Source organism: Populus nigra, chromosome 11, assembly GCF_951802175.1.
Source record: "Populus nigra chromosome 11, ddPopNigr1.1, whole genome shotgun sequence".
Classification (NCBI taxonomy): Eukaryota; Viridiplantae; Streptophyta; class Magnoliopsida; order Malpighiales; family Salicaceae; genus Populus; species Populus nigra.
The window spans coordinates 377,403-392,692 of record NC_084862.1 but is presented as its reverse complement, the minus strand read 5'-3'; the positions used below and the strand labels follow the sequence as shown (position 1 = coordinate 392,692).

General features: G+C 36.3%; 1 protein-coding gene and 1 long non-coding RNA gene across 2 annotated transcripts; one reads left to right on the top strand and one right to left on the bottom strand.

Moving 5' to 3' along the window:
• Positions 1-683: 683 nt before the first annotated feature.
• LOC133668216 (uncharacterized) lies at positions 684-6,356 on the top strand. Its single transcript, XR_009833652.1, has 2 exons — positions 684-995; positions 5,957-6,356. It is a non-coding gene; the product is annotated as an uncharacterized LOC133668216 (long non-coding RNA).
• Positions 6,357-10,498: 4,142 nt separating this feature from the next.
• Positions 10,499-13,577, bottom strand: LOC133668845 (MDIS1-interacting receptor like kinase 2-like). Its single transcript, XM_062088863.1, has 2 exons — positions 11,075-13,577; positions 10,499-10,920 (listed from the first exon to the last, which is right to left on the bottom strand). The coding sequence occupies exons 1-2, from the start codon at positions 13,575-13,577 to the stop codon at positions 10,523-10,525; spliced, it is 2,901 nt and encodes a 966-aa protein (XP_061944847.1). The 3' UTR covers positions 10,499-10,522.
• Positions 13,578-15,290: the final 1,713 nt, after the last annotated feature.

The window sequence follows — 15,290 nt, the reverse complement described above, 5'->3', positions numbered from 1 at the left end:
AATTTGGAAAATACGAGTGTCAGTCATATTTTAGATGTACGCGTCTCTTAGAATTGATGTCATGTTCAACTCACCAACTATAGAAAAAAGAAAGCAGAAGCTAGAAACAAAGCAAAACAGAATATAGCATAATTTTCTTAGTTTTTATTTCTTTATGCTTCACATATGGTAAAACATGCATATATTATAATGCCAACCATCCAACTACTCCAGCATGATTATTGACTCATTGATGAATTAGTGACTTAATAGTTTGACTAAATCAGTGATTGGATCAGGTTTAAAAATATCTATTGATAGAATTGATTGGAAGATTTTTAAAGAAGACTATAAACAACTAATAATAATAATAAAAAAAAAAGACTCATTCTCTCCCCCTTCGCATGCTGATACAGGCTACATTAGGAATTATTTGGAAAACCCTTGGATTGTTTTCCAAATTATCCACCAATTCCCAACTGGGATCTAACAAATTAAACGAAACAAAATCATTTCAATTGAATTTTGAAAGTTTTCGAAATCCCGAGTAAAGAACATTATAGAAAGCAAAATCATTCAATGACTTTAAATCATCGTTTCACAATTTTCGTTACCCAGTAAGTAATCTATCACAAACAAGTGAGTAAGTATTCATTTTATCGTGATTCAATTATAGAAAACAAATCATATTTAATTGAAGCAATGTTCACTCAAGGAAGACGCAAGTATGTATGCCAATTGTCATGTAAATATAATCTATATATATGAATTGATGAAATGGATATGGTTGATCATGAAGACCAATATTTCACTTTATTATTGAAACATATAAGTTGAAGCAAGTTCACCCCAGGCCAGCCTATCCCATGCAGCATACCATCCTACTAAGCCCCCCAAGGCATCTACTACTACTAGCTAGAACAGATCAAAGCTTTTGAAAGACCACTCGAAAAGAAGAAAACACAGCAAGGTCGATGAAGAGAAGAAGAAAAGAGGGTCTGCTGCCGGTGAAGAAAGTTTGAATCAAGTATAAATCACGTTTCAAAGTATCAAGAAGAGTTTATTATTTCTCTTATATTGAATGAGGAATACAAGCAAATATATATAGTACTGGAACAACCAACCAGTTCCTACAATTAAGCTATTCTGCCTATAATATTACTTCTGTAATTAGGAAAGAAATAGTATTGTTCCTCTAATTAATCTATCCTACCATATACATTCATACTAAGAAAGGAAAGAATTCTGCAGAACAGGAAACCTGTAGAAAGGGAAAGAATCATAAGGAAGAGGAAAGAATCATAATATTTCAACACTCCCCCTCAAGTTGGTGCATGGATATCCCACATGCCCAACTTGTCCAGAAATTTTGAGAATACTTGCTTTGAAACTGCCTTGGTTAGGATATCAGCTAATTGCTCATCGGTACGAATTTTTGGTAACTCCACAATTTTCCCTTCCAACTTTTCTTTGATGAAGAATCTGTCCACCTCCACATGCTTGGTACGATCATGTTGTACTGGATTATGAGCAATGTCACATGCTGCTTTATTGTCACAATATAATCGAATTGGTTGTTCAGGAGGATAGCCCAAATCACTTAAGAGAAGTCTTAGCCATAATGCTTCACAAATTCCAAGAGACATACCTCTGAATTCAGCTTCTGCACTAGAACGTGCTACTACATTTTGTTTTTTGCTTCTCCATGTAACAAGATTGCCACCTACAAAGGTAAAATATCCTGAAGTAGATCGTCTGTCATCTATTGATCCAGCCCAGTCAGCATCAGTATATGTATCTATATTTTGACAATCTGTATTCTTTGTGAATAATATTCCTTTTCCAGGAGCAGCCTTCAAATACCTCAAAATTCGCATAACTGCATTCATATGCTGCTCTCCAGGATTATGCATAAATTGACTGATAATACTCAATGCATATGCAAGATCTGGCCTTGTGTGCGCTAAGTACATCAATCTTCCTACAAGTCTTTGGTACCTGCTTTTATCGACTGGTATCTGATTAGGATCAACATATAATTTCAAACCTTCTTCCACTGGTGTATCAGCTGGTTGACATGCTGACATACCGGTCTCTTGCAGTAAATCTAAAGTATATTTCCTTTGGGAAAGGAAGATACCCTCTCTAGATCTAGACACTTCGATTCCAAGGAAATATTTCAAGGGTCCAAGATCCTTCATTTCGAATTCTTTGGACAAGTAATTCTGTAAATTCTTCCTCTCCTCGGGATCATTTCCCGTAACCACCATGTCATCCACATATACAATTAGTGCCGTGATTTTATCCTGTTTTCTCTTCAGGAATAATGTGTGATCTGAATTACTTTGGTGGTAACCAAAGTCTATCATAGATTTTGTAAATCTTCCAAACCATGCTCTTGGAGACTGTTTTAATCCATACAATGATTTCTTTAATCTGCATACCTTTTGGCTGTGTATTTCTGGTATCATGCATCCTGGTGGAAGATCCATGTAGACTTCTTCGGACAACTCGCCATGTAGGAAGGCGTTTTTCACATCAAACTGTTGTAATGGCCAATCCAAGTTTGCGGCTAGAGATAACAAGACCCGAACTGTGTTGATTTTTGCTACTGGTGCAAATGTCTCTGTATAATCAATCCCATAGGTTTGAGTGTACCCCTTTGCCACCAATCTTGCTTTAAAACGCTCAATTGTACCATTTGCTTTATACTTTATAGTAAAAATCCACCGACACCCAACTGGCCTTTTTCCAGGTGGACATTCAACCAGCTCCCATGTCTTATTTTTCAACAACGATTCTATCTCTTCATTCATGGCTGCTTTCCATCTTGGATCGGTTAAGGCTTCCTGCACACTGTTAGGAATAGATACAGTAGATAATTGATTTACAAATGACATATTTGATTCAGTCAAACGATGGTTAGACACATAATGACTCATAGGGTATTTGACTCTACTTGAAAGTTCAGGTTCATATGTAGGTTTAGGAATACCTCTGGTATGGCGTTGTGGTAGTGTTTTAACTGACTCAGTTATAGGAGCAACCTCGGCAGACAATTGGTTTGGTATGTTACTTTCATCCCTTTCTTGGCTGATCACCTCAGTTTGTGAGTCATCACTCCTAGTCTCCACGATACCCATATCTTGATTACAACATTCATCATTAGTATCTCTATATAGATCCACATTCATCCTTGTATCCACTGTACTACTCTCATCTTGGTTATTCGGCAGAACGTCTGTAGGCATAAGGACTTCATAGTCTAGAGTCTGAAGTTCATCCTGATACTCCCCCTGAAGTTCAGACTTAGAAAAATACATTGAGTCTTCATGAAAAACCACATCCAGTGTGACAAATGTTTTCTGAGTTGGGGGATGATAACAACGATAGCCTTTCTGATGAGTAGCATACCCAATAAAAACACACCTCAATGCCCGAGGTTGCAACTTGTTGCGTTGATGTTTATGTAAATGGACGAATGCCACACATCCAAATACACGAGGAGGTAAGTTTGGGGTTGCTGGAGACACAACACCTTCTGTAAGGGCTTCAGATGGTGTCTTGAAAGCAATAGTGCTAGAGGGAACCCGATTGATCAAATAGGCTGCAGATGTGAGAGCTTCTCCCCAATAGAACAATGGTAGATGAGCTTCTATTAATGAAGCACGGACTACCTCTAATAAGTGACGATTTTTTCTTTCAGCTACCCCATTCTGTTGGGGTGTATGTGGACAAGTCGTTTGGTGAATGATTCCATGGGTTCTCAAGTACTGCTGAAGTTCACAACCTATATATTCTCCACCATTGTCACTACGAAGAACCTGAATTTTTGCATTATATTGAGCACTCATCATTTTATGAAATTGTTGAAATAACACATTTACATCACCCTTGGATTTCATCAAACACACCCAAGTCACCCTTGTACAGTCATCAATAAAGGTAACAAACCACCGAGATCCACTCAATGTAGGTACCTTGGATGGTCCCCAAACATCTGAATGTATTACCATAAAAGGAATTGAGCTTCTATTCAAACTTAATGAAAATGAAGCACGATGGCTTTTTGCAAGTTCACAAACATCACACTTAAAGCTCGAAGTATCATATTTTGCAAATAAGTTAGGAAATAATTTTTTTAAGTAACCAAATGAGACATGCCCCAATCATCGGTGCCACAACCAAATATCTGATGACTTCTTCTCTCCTTGAGAACCATCTACTGCCAAGGCTTGACGCAACTTATCTGAACTTTTTGACGTTAAGTCGAGGTAGTATAACATCCCTCGTTTAATACCATAACCAATCGTCTGCCTTGTTCGGATGTCCTTAAACACACAAGAGTTAGGCCAAAAAATAACAATACAAAATAAGGCAGTGGTTATTTGGGAGACAGACAATAAATTATAGTTTAAAGAAGGAACAATTAAGACAGAATCTAAACTCAAGTCATTAGTGAGAGGTACTGATCCTTCCCCTCTAACCGGATTTGAAGTACCATTGGCAGTTGAGACACATTGTTTGGAGGATGGTTTGATTAATGATACTTGACTAGAATCAAATGTCATGTGGTCAGATGCACCAGAATCAATTATCCATGCACTATTAGAAACAGGTGTAGAAACATTAAAAAACTTACCGCTGTCATATGAAGCCTTCCCAGCAGTATTAATTTTGTCATGTGTTTCGACAGTTGCTGCAGTAGGAGTTGTCATCTTCGGTGTCTTCTTTCGTGGATCGCGACTATGATCCCACCAATCTGGATATCCCACCAGTTCAAAGCATTTGCTTTTAGTATGACCATTTTGATCACAGTGACTGCATTTGTATGCAGATTTATCAGCTCCATTCTTCTGATGATTATACCTTGTTCTCTCCTGCTGATATTTGCTAGATCGGTTTTGGGCCACCATTGCTGAGGTTTCAAAGTGTTCTGTTTCTCCGTTCATCATTGTATGTCGGCTGGATTCACGACGGATTAGTGCATAACACTCTTCTAGTTCAGGAACTGGTTCCTTTCTCAGAATTTCTCCACGGATTTGTTCAAAGTCATCATCTAATCCAGCAAGAAAGATATGCACCCTCTGCCGCTGGACCAGTTTTCTATATGATTCAACATCTTTCTCACTCTCCATGATCACCTTATCGCGATGATCTAATTCACCAAAGAGCTCAGTCAGTTCCCCATAATACATAGACAACGTTCTGCCCCTTTGTTTGGCAGAGAATGCTTTCTTGTTTAAGGCAAAGACTTGTAACTCATCTGTTCCATCATAGAAAGCTTTAGAGAGAGCCTTCCAAATATCACAAGCAGTAGGTAAGCGCAAATATCTCTTCATTATTTCTGGAGACATAGACATCAAGAGCCACCTCTTGACCTTTTGATTGTCTGCATACCATTTTTCGTATCCCTCTTCTTCCTCTGCAGGTGTCTGTGTGCCACGAATAAAGGAGAGTTTCTCCTTCTCAGCAATATGCATTTCAATGATTTGAGACCACATGTCATAGTTTGTTTCATTGAGTAGAATCCCTGCATTAAAAGAGGATCCTTCCGATTGAATAATAATTGGACCAAGTTTGTTACCAGAAGCTTCAACATCTGATCTGTTCATGGTGGTGTTTGAAAAAGAAAGAAGAAGAAGAACCTTTCGGGTAGGCTCTGATACCAAGTTTGAATCAAGTATAAATCACGTTTCAAAGTATCAAGAAGAGTTTATTATTTCTCTTATATTGAATGAGGAATACAAGCAAATATATATAGTACTGGAACAACCAACCAGTTCCTACAATTAAGCTATTCTGCCTATAATATTACTTCTGTAATTAGGAAAGAAATAGTATTGTTCCTCTAATTAATCTATCCTACCATATACATTCATACTAAGAAAGGAAAGAATTCTGCAGAACAGGAAACCTGTAGAAAGGGAAAGAATCATAAGGAAGAGGAAAGAATCATAATATTTCAACAAAGAAGTCACTGGAAACAACCATATTGGAGGCTTAGGATCGATATATCTTCTACCGCTTGCGCAAGCCCCTAAAATAAGCAGAAGGACTTGCTTCAAAATTTCTCCTTGGTATGCGAGAGTTCCTCCCTGGCGCTTTCATTGTTTTAACACTCTTGGCAGAACCTCCACAGCAACCACGAAACAGGAGTACTATCACTACCACTACCACTGCAGCCATTATAGGTACGTTTTCTTTCTTAAACCATCGGAGGACATATACCACTGTTTCGGAAGCCAGAAATTTCTTTATTAGATCAGAAAGCTAGCGGATGAAATCAGACACAGCACCAGAAGCCAGAAATTTCTTTATTTGATCAGAAAGCTTGTGGGTTAAATCAGACACTGCATCGGAAGCTATAAATTTCTTAGTTAGATCAAAAGGCGAACGAATGTATTCAGACACAGCATCAGAAACCAGAAATTTCTTTATTAGAGAATAAAGGTTATTGATATTTGTGGAAAGAAAAGTTGGTAGTTCCATTGCTTAGGGGGTAGACTGCGATTTGTATAGAAATAAATGGGGAGGAGAGTTTATGGGTAAGGAAGAGAATCAAGAGGAAGAAAGAAACGAAGAGGGTAATGACATATGAGAAGGGAACACACAATTAATGGTGTCTTTTATCAAGTGAAAATGAAAGAAAAAAAACGAAGAGGGTAATGACTTGAGGATGGACTTGGAAAAGTATTGAGTGACTGTGATGTTTTGTTTTGTTTTTTTTAAATTGATTATTTAAGTAATCTATCACAAACAAGTGAGTAAAGAATTTATTTTATCGTGATTCAATTATAGAAAACAAATAGTATTTAATCGAAGAAATGATCGCTTAAGGAAGATGCAGAGCATCTGTGTCAATTGTCATCTACCCGCTCACCACCAACTTTTCTTTGAGGTTTAACTAAAGAAAAGAAACTTTAGTAATGGTGATCATGAGACTGCTCTAAGTTTATTATTGTTATTATTATTATTATTATTCCTTTCGATTTATTAAAGATGGTACTGGAAGAGGAAGGAAACTAAACGACACATCACACTATTAATAATGGAAAAAATGATCGATGGGCATCACAAATTCAATTAACGAAACTTACAAGTGAAAGCAACCTAACGAGAAATCATTACGACGTTGAATGCTGCTCTTGTCATATTCGGGATGGAAGCATATTTCATGTTTATCATAAGATAAGTTGTATTATTATTTTTTTTAAAATTGAGTATTTTTTATTCGTTAATCTTTTCTAAGATTCAAGGTAGATCTCTTCTCATAAGAAAATCTCTACCTTATCGGGTTAAATCCTAACTATTTTAAAGTCTGAATTTTAATATCGTATTTTTACACCTTGCATCTTTAGTACCTCAAGGTGTACTTTATCGTATAATTTTACACCCCATGAATATTAAAGTTTTCATCTTGACCCTAACAAATTGGTGAAAGAATTTTTGATATTGTGGTCAAATCCTAATGAATAATCCTAAACTGGTTACAATATCTATTTTGTTTTTTAAAACATGAACAAGATGTAATTTTTTTTTTAAAGAAAATTTGCTTGAAAAATTTTAGAATTTGACCATATGCATGAAAAAAAATATTGAAAATTTGTCATTTTTATTTTCATATATAATATATAATATTATATATATTAATTAAGTATTATTAAAACATGTGGGTTGGGCCAAGCTCAGTCTCAGAAAAGGTGGGCTAATACTGGCCTCACAAATTTTTTTTTTTGGGTGGCCGGGCCGGACCCAGCCTAGACACTTGGGCTGGGCCACCACTGGCCCGACCCAAAGTCAATGTTAATTATTTACAAAACATGATAGTAGTTGACGTTCTGCATGCAACCGAATTGGTTGCAGAAAATGGAGGTTGACGGAGGAGTGGCTCACTCGAAGGAGTCTCGACCATGATCAAGAGGCTTAACTAGTGGTTCTGACAGCATTGCTGCGAGGAACGATGACCTGAGTTGTTCACGGGGAGAAGAAGAAGACTTCTGCAGAAGTGAGAGAAAGGAACAAAAGGTGGTTGTTTCAGGCATGGGGGTGGCTGGCTGGTGGTTGGGCTAGCTACATGTGGTGGAGCTGGTGGTGGCTCTGGTTGATAGCTGGAATAGCAAAGAGAAAGAGGGAGAGAAAAAAATTTGCAGAAACAGGGGGTAGAGGGGTTGGTTTTGGCCGACTTTGAACCTGATTTTTTTCCTGCTCAGGCCATGAAATCCACCCCTATTTATAGGGGGTGGAAGATGTATTCTTGTCTGCACATGAAAAAAATTTCAGCCCTTGATTCTGTTGGTAAGAATTCCAACCATTGGTTCAAAATAAACACCATGAACTGTCAAATCTAACAATTCAAGGCTGTCTGAGTTCGCTATTTTAGGTTGGTGCCGAGGTCGTTTTGATGATAATATGCCTGAATGGACCATACTCGGGGATAAAGGGATGTCAGGTGACTATTTTGGTTCATGCGTTGTCTATTTTTATGGACATATGAGGCATTAAATGCACCTGAAAAGTAACCACTCAAGCAACATTCTAGGGCAAAATCAAGGAAGAAAATAAACAGTGACAAGACGACACGTCATTTAGGCAAAATCGGGCAAAATCAGATTTATGCAATCTAACCCTTAATTGACCATTAAACTTCTAATTTCTTCAATTTCACCCTTGGTTTCAACCAATTAAGCCCCTAGAGTTCGGCGCCTTTTACAAACTAGTCCTTAGCTGCGAAAATCTTTAATTTGACCCCTAATTGACCCCAAAACTTTAATTTTCTTGTGATTTTACCCCTAATTTTAATGAATTAACTTGGGAAAAATTAAATTTGATGTCTTGAAATTACAATCTTATCAATTAAACCCAAATTGGGCTTCCAAACTTAATTTTCATTAGCTGAGGGACCCTGATAAGTGAATTGAATTGTTCAATAAAACTATGAATGCTTTTGTTCTTGACACGATTGAATGCGCTGTAGTTTTGAAAGTTAGCTCGGCGGGTCGACCCGAGGCTGGAACCGGGCCAAGTTTAAGAAAAAATTGGGACAGTTAAAACCCGGGGTGACCTGGTTAGCCCGGCAAACCCGGTTCAAAATCCGGTTGCAACTCGTTAACTTTTATTTTTTTACTAAAACAATATTGTTTTGATTTTTAAAAAAAAATCAAAATTGACTTGGACAACCCAATAACCCAGTTAAAACTCAAAACCTAGCACGCTGTCATGCTTACGGGGATAATAGAGGGTTGCCAAATATTCCACTCCGCTCAATACATCATGGAGGGCCAACGTTGTCAGATTCAAGAAATTGGCAAGACACTTGTGAAATTGAGGGGAAAAAATATGTTGTAGAAAATTAAAAGTTTTTATCTAGTAATTAAAGGAAATAGAGATATTAAACTGTGTACTGATCGCAGATATTTAGCTAAAAAATTAGTTATGCATATAAAAATAACGACATTATACTTACAATATTTTTTATATAAAAAGTTATATTTATTATGTACTTTTTCCTTAATTTATCTTTTTGATTATTTTAATTATCCTCAATGATTTTAGTTTATATTTTTAATTTTCAATTCCAAATTATTTTATGAAAAAATTGATGTCATTCTTTAAACAGAAAATAATATGCTGAAGTTGAATAATATACGAAGTTCTATTTCTTTAAACAGTAGAGGTTCTTTTTTTTTTTTTTTCTTGATTCTGTATATGCATTTAGCCCAGATTAATAAAGCTATAGCCCGATATTCTTCAAAGAGAATCCAAGCCCACAGTCCATCACACAACCCACGGCCAATGCTGAATAAACCTAAAGAAAACTAAAGCCAGCCCATTGGCTAGAGCCCACATAAGCCTCATCCAAGAAACAAATGGGCTAAAGCCAGCCCATTGGGGTTGAAATGCAGCCTATATTTCATGATTTCTTGAATTTTTTTAAATTTATTATTTTTATTTTTTCAGATCATTTTGATGTCTTAACACTAGAAATAATTTTTAAAAAATAAAAATAATATTATTTCATAAAAAAAATAAAAAAAACCAAAAGAGAGGGATGAAATAAATATTGTTTTTGTTTTACAATAGTCTCAAACCAGTGGTTCTTTTGAATATATTTTATCACAATATTCAGTAAATATTTTTTAATATATTTATCAGCTTATTTAGGAAGAAATGATTCAAGAACAAGAAGAAAAAATGACGGATGTATAACGAAGCACATGATCAAGATGGGAAATATGAAGCCACTTACTGGAACTGATGGGGAGATCATAATGAATTGTAGAAAGGACTATGGGTTTTAATCTTGCTCTTTCTACATTCAAAACCGACACAAGGAGCACAGTTTTGTCAAATTTGAAAATATAGCATGATCATTTCTTAATTAATTGTTGTTTCACTTATCTTTCATAACAGGTATTTTCTTACATACTTCAACAAAAAAAAAAAAAAAGCCAAACCATGAACATAGTCTACATCAAATTACAAAATTTATTGCTCAAATCTATATATAGTTGAAGAGAAGTTAAACCCCACAAAAAACTGGTCAGTCGACCACACTAACTGTATGTGAGAACAGATCTTCCAAACTTATTGTGTCCAATTCCTTTGGCAGAGAAGGCCACTTAGTTGCAAGCTCCGAAGAAATTCTTCCCATTGTAGGTCGGGATTGCGGATTGGGATGCAAGCATGCAAGTGCTATCTTCATGATATGGACAACACCCTCTGCTGCTCCTTTTTTAGGAAGCGAGATGCGTTGGTCAAGCACATCCTTCAACAATGTCTGTTGAGAGATCGGTGGCTTCGAAGATGATGCGGAAGATGCTTGTGATGAGATTGTGGAGATGAGATCGCCTGGGTGCCTTCCCATCATCACTTCCATTGTTACCACTCCGAAGCTATAGACATCACATTTTTCAGTCACTTTCATCGTGTAAGCTAGCTCTGCCACAAAAAAATTGGTTATGCTGTGTTTTAATCACATAGTTGATAGAAATAAAATTGAAAAAAATTTTACTTAAGTATTTATAGTATAAGCTAAAAACATACTATTATTCTTACTATTACAGGAACTTAATGTTGAAGTAAAGCTACGCACCTGGAGCAGTATATCCAAAAGTACCTGCAAATGAGGTCCAATTGGATGAGTCAGGCATCAACATTCTAGCTGTGCCGAAGTCAGAGACGTGTGCCTCATATTCCAAATCCAGAAGGACATTATTGCTGGTAATGTCTCGATGAATGATCGGAGGAGAGCAAGAATGGTGAAGATATGATAAAGCTCCAGCCATCCCTTTCACAACATTTAGCCTTTTCATCCAATCCAGCTCAATTGCTTGTTCCTCACTGGTTATAATCTTTCTCAAGCTTCCTCTTTCTATGAACTCATAAACCAAAAAAGAGTGCTTTGCATGTGAGCAAAATCCATACAGCTTCACAATATTTCGATGTCGAATATTTGCCAAAACACGAACTTCCGTTTCAAAAGCTTTAAAATCAGACAACTTGTCTGTTTGTGACTGGTGAAGTTTCTTCACAGCAACCACCTGTTCTTCTGGCATCACTGCTTTATAAACAATTCCATATCCTCCTTCGCCAATGCAGTAGTTGGAATTGAATTCCTCGGTAGCTGCAATGATATTCTCATACAACAACTTCCCATCATGGCCCAATACCGTGAATAAGTTTCGATCTTGTTCAATATTCCCTGGCTCAGCTTTTCTCTTCCTAGCTCTTTGGCGGAGAATGAATAAAGCTCCAATCACAACAATCACTAAGAGTAAGCTTCCTAAAAGAGGGAGTACAATCAAAATAACAAGTTTGTTTCTCTTAACAGTTCTGCTGCTTTTTGGAAGATTGCATGGCTTTAGACCACTGGCGTTGCCACATATACCCATATTATCCCTTAATGCCTCAAATGAAGCGTTGTGGAAGGCTTTGATATCGGGAATGGGGCCTTGTAGCTTATTGGATGATATATCCACAACTGTCAAGCTTAATAGATCTTTGAAAGTGCGCGGAATCAATCCAGAAAGCATGTTGTGAGAGACATTCAAAGTTTCCAACATTTGCAGTTGCCCAAGTTGCCACGGTATCTCTTGAGCTAAGAAATTGCAACTAAGATCAAGATCTTGAAGAGAACGCAGAAAGCCTATCTCCTGTGGAATGCTATTTGTAAATTTATTATCACTGAGGTTCAGCAACAATAAATTTGAGCACTCCCCAAGTTGTTTTGGAATCGATCCACTTAGATTATTAGATGCTAAATCAAGGATTTTGAGGGAAGAAAGCATCTTGATGTCTGAGGGAATGGCACCTGAAAGATGGTTGTTGCTAAGAGTAAGGTTGTACAACAGCTTCAACCCCCCTAATTCTTTTGAGATGGTTCCTTCTAAGTGATTTGAGGACAGATCAATCAATTGTAATTGAGTAGCCTTCCCGAGCTCTGCTGGTATCTCCCCAGAAACATTATTGTTTGAGATTTTCAAGCTCGTTATGTTACGATAATCTCCCCATTTCAAAGAAAGCTCCCCATAAAAATTATTGTAACTCAAATCAACATAATCCAAATGTGGATAGATGCCAAAATCCTCAGAAATATTTCCTGTCAATTGATTCCTATCAAGTCTTAGTCGGTGTAAACTGGTACAGTTTTTCAAGCTTTTCGGGATGGAACCGGAGAAATAGTTGTTGGCAACGGTAAGATTTTCCAATACTCCTCCATGGCATACCTCTTGTGGCAAATGACCCGTGAATTCGTTGTCAGACAAATGAAATTGCTTCAAATGGGTGAGATTGTTCATCTCTAGGGGCAATGGACCATGAAGTTTGTTAGTAGCCAAGCTCATTGACACCAGAGATTTAAGTTGTCCTATTTCTGAAGGAATGTGACCAGAGAGATTGTTACCCCAAAGAAAGAGAATGGATAGGTTTTTCAAATTTCCTATAGAGGAAGGAATCGAACCAGTGAGATTATTTACAGCTAATGAGAGACGGGAAAGAGACGTCAACTTTCCAATTTCATGTGGAATGGAGCCACTTAAAAGATTTCTACATAAAACTAAATCGGTGATACTTTTCAGGGAGCCTATCTCAGATGGGATACTTCCCGTGAGATCATTATAACATAAGCCCAACTGAGTAATCTTGGATAGATTACCGATATGTGATGGAATGGTTCCATGAATAGAATTGTTCGAAAGGTCAAGAATGGAAAGATTGGGGAAGGATGAGAAGTTGAAATCATAAAGCGTACCTCTCAAGCCCAAGTTTGAGAAGCTCAAATTGGCGACACTTCCAGAATTGTGGCAAGAGATTCCAATCCAATTAATGCAAGGGCTGGTGCCGACCCAAGAAGAAAGGAGAGATTGGCTTTGGTTGTCAAGACTTGCCTTCCATTTGAGAAGAGCCTCAGCTTCTTTAATATTACCTCCAGCAACGTTGGAATTGGCAGCACTAGTAGCCGTACTAAATATCGAAGTTTTAGAGGAAGTGTGATCAGCAAGAACAAAGAAAGAAGAGGAGTAGAACATGAGAAGGAGCAAGAAGATCAGGACGTGGAGAAAGATTGAGAAGAATGGTTTGTGCAGTAAGGACGTCATGGTGTGTTTTCAAGAGATGCAGAGAATATTAATGGTTTGCTATGGTAGATGGAGATCCTAGGCTACATGCAGTGGTATTTATAGGATAAGGATTGGAGTCTTTCTTAATTTCATCGAATATTTAAATCTGAAATTTCCAGCTCATCAATAATTTCTTCTCCCATTGCAAATCATAAGATGCGACAAATATTGTAGACATTGAAAATGTTGACTTGCTTTCTACAGGGGGCTCTCATGGTATCATATGATTTATGATTTCAGTATCAAAATTAATTATTTATTGTATATGACAAAAAATAAATTCAATTTAAAAGCTCAAGCTATTAAATAAGATATCAAAATATAATTTATATTATTTTTTAACACATCATTTCAAATGAAAATTTTTCAAACTTGAAACTTACACAGACTTACACTAACTTGTGTATAATTTTTATTAAATAAATAGAGATGATGAGATTCAAACTAGTGATCACTTGGTTTTCAATACTCTGATACTATGTTAAAAAACCGATTTAACTCAATAATTTAAATTATTAAATAAATTCTTATAATAATATGATTTATATTAATATAATTATTAAAACCTTAAACCTTTCATCTTATAATAAAATACAAAGAATTTATAATTATAACTTATAAAATAAATCATAATATCATCATAAAAGTAAATTAACGTTGTGGGCTCTTTCTAGAAGGATTACACAGTTATATTACTAAAGAGTTACAGCGAACCTAAAAATGTCACATTTCTGCCCACGCCTTGTTAACGATCAGCACCTCGTCATTTCCTTCTCTTGAAACACGAGAGAAGGAAACATGATTTTGAAGTCCTTTCTACAGCATCCAAGACTTATTATAGGTTAAAGAATAATATAAAATTATTTATTAAGTTTTATGTGATAATTTATATTGAGATGATTTTTTGATATAATATTAGAAACTTAATGATTAAATAGTAAAGAATCCAAATCTTTTTTTCTCTAATTATGTAGTGATGATACTGTGTAACCGGTCTTTTGAGTTGAGATATTAGAAAAATTCGAATAAATATTTACTCCAATTAACCCAAATTTTCTCAGCAAACATTTATAGATTAGGAATATCATTCTTTCCGTTTTATGTTTACTTAAATTTTCTTACTTTAATTTCACTGTTTCACCTCTGAATATAAGGGAAATCTTAGGCAAAATTGGTTTTATACTTTTGTTTTGCAAGGAAAATATCTTATTGGAAGCTTACCAAGGGCAGCCAACCACCATACAAAAGCTTCGACGTTCGCTGGGCTAGAGACTTCCAAACACATGAATCTATTGACTGTCTGTTTCCTTGTAAAATTACTGCGTCCAATAACTTCCTACAAGACTGAACTGTATACATCTCTGTGCTGTGAAGAATCCAAACTTATCTATCTTCCAGCTTCGGATTCAACTGAATACTATCCCAAGACCTTAATTAGCTGTCTCCTTCAATTAAACTTCCAAGCCCAAACTAAATCTTGCCAGTAACCTGAATCAGCCAGCATACACTTTTGATCACATGCAAGCGTAAACAGTCCTGGGAAGACTGTCCTCAATGCACATTCAAGTCTTATTTGGTGATGTTTTCTACCGAGTCATCTGTGTGACAGACATTCTATATATGCTTCCAAGTTGTTGTAAAATACACTAAAGTCTATGCTCAAGGAGCCAGCCATCCTTATATATATATATA

Bases quoted from the DNA above. Each gene is read 5' to 3' on its own strand.
- LOC133668845 (XM_062088863.1), bottom strand. From the start codon at position 13,577: ATGACGTCCTTACTGCACAAACCATTCTTCTCAATCTTTCTCCACGTC. The intron at 10,921-11,074 runs GTGCGTAGCTTT...TTTTTGTGGCAG, and splicing joins TTTTGGATATACTGCTCCAG to AGCTAGCTTACACGATGAAA.